This window comes from Podarcis raffonei, chromosome 17, assembly GCF_027172205.1.
Source record: "Podarcis raffonei isolate rPodRaf1 chromosome 17, rPodRaf1.pri, whole genome shotgun sequence".
Taxonomy (NCBI): Eukaryota; Metazoa; Chordata; class Lepidosauria; order Squamata; family Lacertidae; genus Podarcis; species Podarcis raffonei.
In genome coordinates, this window is record NC_070618.1 from 9,320,048 (window position 1) to 9,324,826 (window position 4,779).

At 45.9% G+C, this 4,779-nt stretch overlaps 1 protein-coding gene across 2 annotated transcripts; it reads left to right on the forward strand.

Moving 5' to 3' along the window:
- Positions 1-511: 511 nt before the first annotated feature.
- LLCFC1 (LLLL and CFNLAS motif containing 1) lies at positions 512-3,320 on the forward strand. Of its 2 annotated transcripts, none has more exons than XM_053370465.1 (2): positions 512-758; positions 2,932-3,320. In XM_053370465.1, the coding sequence occupies exons 1-2, from the start codon at positions 632-634 to the stop codon at positions 3,114-3,116; spliced, it is 312 nt and encodes a 103-aa protein (XP_053226440.1). In that variant the 5' UTR covers positions 512-631; the 3' UTR covers positions 3,117-3,320. The 2 variants fall into 2 exon arrangements, with proteins under 2 accessions (XP_053226440.1, XP_053226441.1); XM_053370466.1 differs by having other exon boundaries at positions 520-758; positions 2,974-3,320.
- Positions 3,321-4,779: the final 1,459 nt, after the last annotated feature.

Below are 4,779 nucleotides of genomic sequence, written 5' to 3' on the forward strand. Positions count from 1 at the left end.
TGATTTGATCCTGGAATGCCCCACTTTTCCTCAGAACATCTCTATTTTCATCAGTGAAATGTTGGAGGGTATGGAGTTATGCCACCCCCGAACCAAGGAGATAAGTATCTATACAACCTTTAGACATCTGAAGGCAGCCCTGTATAGGGATGTTTTTTCATGTTTAATGTTTTATTATGTTTTTATATCTGCTGGAAGCCGCCCAGAGTGGCTGGGGCAACCCAGTCAGATGGACAGGCTATTAATAATAATATTAATATCAATTGAATAGTGTGCCCCTATTTTCATCGGAGAAATGTTGGGTCGCTTCCTGTTGGATTGGTATCTACATATAATAAACATCAGCCAGTTGTCTTCCTGGCCCAAACCATTCTTTGTTCTGACATTTTCTCTGTCCAAAGACCACTGCGTTTTCATTATTTGTTGTCCCCTTCCCTTGGTGATCCTGCTCACTGGAGGCATGCAGAAGTGTGTGAGCTCGTATTATGTCACAAAGGTCTGGTGATGTCATGAGCCCTGTTCAGGAGTGAGAAACCTGACACAGTGCTTCATTAACTCAAGGGGGTCCATGAGGAGGGGTGTCGCCTGTCCTTTCAAATGGTAGAGGTGGAGAAAGGGTGATCTGGTCCCAATGGTGTCCCTGGAGGGTACCATCGGCCTGTTGGCTGTGCTCTTCACAACCCACTTCCTGGTTTACTCTGATGGCTTCATCAGCCAAGCTGTCCTCCAAGCAACCATGGACAAGAGACAGGGAGGAGGTAAGTAATATGATAGAGCCACAGGGCATAGCAACCTGAGAAATCAGTGGTGTCAGGAACGGAGGCAAAACAGACAGAAGGTGGTGACATAGCAGTAGGAAGATGGCAACAGTGAGAGTGAAAACCTGTGCCTAAAAACCCCACACCACGATTGTGGAATGTCCCCCTTCCCCCACCAGCTGTCTTCATATATTCATAGGTAAAGGACCCCTGGACAGTTAAGTCCAGTCAAAGGCGACTGTGGGGTTGTGGCTCTCATCTCGCTTTCAGGCTGAAGGAGCCAGCGCTTGTCCACAGACAGCTTTCAGGGTCATGTGGCTAGCATGACTAAACTGCTTCTGGTGCAACGGGACACCGTGACAAAAGCCAGAGCGCACAGAAACGCTGTTTACCTTCCTGCCACAGTGGTACCTATTTATCTACTTGCACTGGCGTGCTTTCAAACTGCTAGGTTATCAGGAGCTGGGACTGAGCAACGGGGGCTCACCTTGTTGCAGGGATTCGAACCGCCAACCTTCTGATCGGCAAGCCCAAGAGACTCGGTGGTTTAGACCACAGCTCCACCCACCATCTGCAATAGCTTTCCCTGGGCTGAACGCGGAAGCAGGATGTGCTGGTAAATGGGCAGAAAGAGTTGCCGATTAAAAAATCCTTTGAAACGTTTCATAGAAAGTTACATCTCACAGTGGATTGTGTGGCACTTATAGAACAGCTACTGCTGTTCCAAAATATTCAGCAACATTTGGATAGATTTGGATAGGCAAGTGGCCCCACTGGCCCCATACCCTTAAAGCAGGGTCATATCCCTTTAAACAGTCGTGGATTCCCCCAAAGAATCCTGGAACCCCAGTTTGTTAAGTGTGCTGAGTTGCTAGGAGACCCCTATTTGATTCACAATCCCTCCTCCCAGGGAACTCTGCCCTGGGAATAAAATTGGGATGAAGGGATTTTCTCAGTATGTTGGAGGGTGTGTGTGCTGTGTCCTGTTGGTGTAGTGATGGTGGCACTCACCCTTCTTCTGATAGGAAATGCTCTGTGGGGGGACAGCAAAAAATGGAGGGTCAGTTGCAGGGGAGTGAGAAATGTCCCTATTTTCATCTGAGGAATGTTGGAGGGTATGTGAGTCACAAGTTGTGCAGGCTTGTTTACCGGGCAGAAGGTTTCAAAAGCCAGGATCTATCTACGAGAACCCCAGGTTTGTCCAGAAATCCTCCAGGAGATTGATTGTGGCAGTCATGCTTTTCTTAAAGACAGATTGCTCACCCGTTACCTAGAAATGGAGAGCCATTGTGAAGTGTGAACTCTGTGCCCCAGAATTTCTCCTGTGCCCCAGGATTTCGTGAGATGCATTCAGTGGTTCCTCAGTAACTGGCAATTGCTAGAATGCATAGAAAACTAAATAGGCGTGCCCAGCAGAAGTGGGGTGCGGTGCACTGTCCATAAAATAAATTTGTTCACAGCTGTTTGCAAGGGGGCAAAGATTGTCTGGAGAGGTGCCAATGTGGTGGGGAAGAGGGAGCGCATTCACCTTGTGCCTTGAACCATGGGTGCCATCAGCACACACTGCATTGCTTTCAGATAGGCATGCATACATGTGCATTGACTGCAGCTGGATTGGACAAAAGGCTTTCTGCGCAGTGCAGGAGAGCAATGAAACTGCCAGTACAATGTGGCAAAGCAGGGAGAATTATTTCCTCCGCATCAGCCTCCAGTGGTGAAGCAGCAACAGTCTGAGAGACACGTCTGCAAATAGCTATATCAAATGCACCACATGTAGCATGCATGTGCGTGTGTTGCAAAACATTTCCATTCCTCTTGAAACAACCACTTTCTCAGGAAAACCCGGTTCTCATGAAAACTCAATGCAAATTTGCTAGAGGTAGTGTCAGGATAAACTAAGGGACTCAAATATAACGTTTTAAGGGTGTTTTAAGTGCATGATACAAATGTGACACTAGTTGGCGATGGTGAGCGAATGGGAAATTCAATATATATTTTAGAACATTTCTTTAAAAAGCATTTCCACACCGCTATTTTAACTATATTAGATTTAGCTTAAGAAGGGAATGTAAACACATTTCAGGGGAAGGGGCAGAATGGAGTGTCAGCACACAGTGAATGAAAGAGTGAGAATCATAGAAAAGAGATTTTTGATTCCCCCTTTATATTTAAGGCGGGGGGAAGATGGAAGAAACATTTGTGGCTTCATCAACAGGGGAAGGCATGGAGGTGATCGACATGGCAGAGAGCGAGGACTCCCAACTGCTGGGGAATGCGGCCGTGAAGGACATGTTGCTGGACTTAGCCGTCTCTCTGAACACAGCCAGTGTCATGCTGTTTTTTTTATGCGTGACATAGAGCCCGAAGTCTTAGCAATGGTAATGGATGAAGACAACATGAACATCTACTTGTGCTTCATGATTGCCTTCTGAGAAGCAGCTGTGGCTTCATCGCTCGTGTCCAGGGACTTTTGGGGCTCCACCGGAGAACAGGGGCTTTTGTACCAGCTACACACACCTCCACATTCATGGCCCCCCGAGAACAATAAAACCTCTGACCAAAGCTTGTAGAGTTTGTTCTAAGTGAGAAGTGTGCCTTTTGATCCTCCCATGGTGACACCTTGTCATAGGCTCTTGGGCTTTAAAAGCTTTCTAGAAAGATCTACCTAATCATGAGGTAAAACGGTTCGATTGCAGGCAAGATACTGCATGATGGAAAATACCTCAGATTTGTTTTTTAAATCTTCCCCCTGCACATAGAAAACCAAACGTCCAAGAGAATTCCAGCATAGCCTCCTCTCAGATATCCTAGTTTTCTATGCGCAGAAGGGTTTGATGTTTATTTTTGGAGGAGGAGTTTTCAGTCATGCAATCGCCCACCTATAATCTGAAGTGGGACACTTCCCATAGTTTCACCACAATGTGTTAAGTTCTGAAGAGAAGATAGTTTGGCTCCATGTAAGCCTCACCATTTGAAAAGCAGGTTTGCTCAGTCTTTTAAGAATTCAGAAGGCTCCCTCCTGACTGCTGAGGGAAGTTGCCTGGAGGAGCTTGCCTTGAAGTTATACTGAGGAGGCGGGAGATGTCTAATCTCAGCTACTACGCCATCTCCAGAGGTTCTTAGAGCTAAGTGAGACTACAGTAGAAAACAAAAGGGAGAGGCCTGCTACCAGCCTGTCACATCTCCTTCACTCTCTTTATTAGTTAGAGGTAAGTTCCTCCATCTTTCTTCAGTCCTCAGGAGACAATTCTCAGAATTCAGGTCAGAGCCAAACTAGATGGGGAGAAACAGCAGCTTCAGAGAGGTAGTTTTTGTTGGCACCATGACTCTTTTAGGGAAGAGCTAAACTGCCTCCTCATGTCTCACAGCCCCCTATCCTGGCCAGTGTGAAAAGCCAAATCACATGAGCAGACTATTTTGAGATAGCTTTTTGCCATCTGCTCCATTCCTGGCACAAATAGGCTCTTCTCTTGAACTGCCTGGAGCCATCCTCTGCCTTCACCACTAGGTTCTGTCCCCCCCTTGACTCCACCTGTGTCACCAGACATTATTGTGATTGCATCCCATGAGTTTCATGCTCCATGCCCAGCAAGTTCCACAATACAGTTGCAGCCATCTAGCAGTATTGAACACAGGTGTTTGGAGAGCAGATGTTCTTTGGCTGTGGCGCTGAATAAATAATTTGCTCCCTAAAAGAATGCCTTGAGAGGCAAATTAGCAACGATTTCATCCCTTTTCTCAGAATGAACATGAGTTGGCAATGCAATAGCATCCATATGAAATACACATGAAGACTATATTTCCCTTTAAGTGAAACCGTGAGCCTTTTGTTTCTTTGAACTACACCTTGATTAAAATTTGCTAGATCTTTAATGGACCACAGGCCAAGTGACAACCTGTTGATTAGGCCTCCAGGTGATGGAATATAGACAACACAATTTCACTCCCTTTGACACATACAAAATCTCAAGGCTGTATCTCATATATATATATAAAGTGTAAAATAAAAACACATTTAGGA

Coding starts and splice junctions, on each gene's coding strand:
- LLCFC1 (XM_053370465.1), top strand. CDS start 632: ATGGTGTCCCTGGAGGGTACCATCGGCCTGTTGGCTGTGCTCTTCACA. Junction 759..2,931: donor GGACAAGAGACAGGGAGGAG/GTAAGTAATATG, acceptor TTTATATTTAAG/GCGGGGGGAAGATGGAAGAA.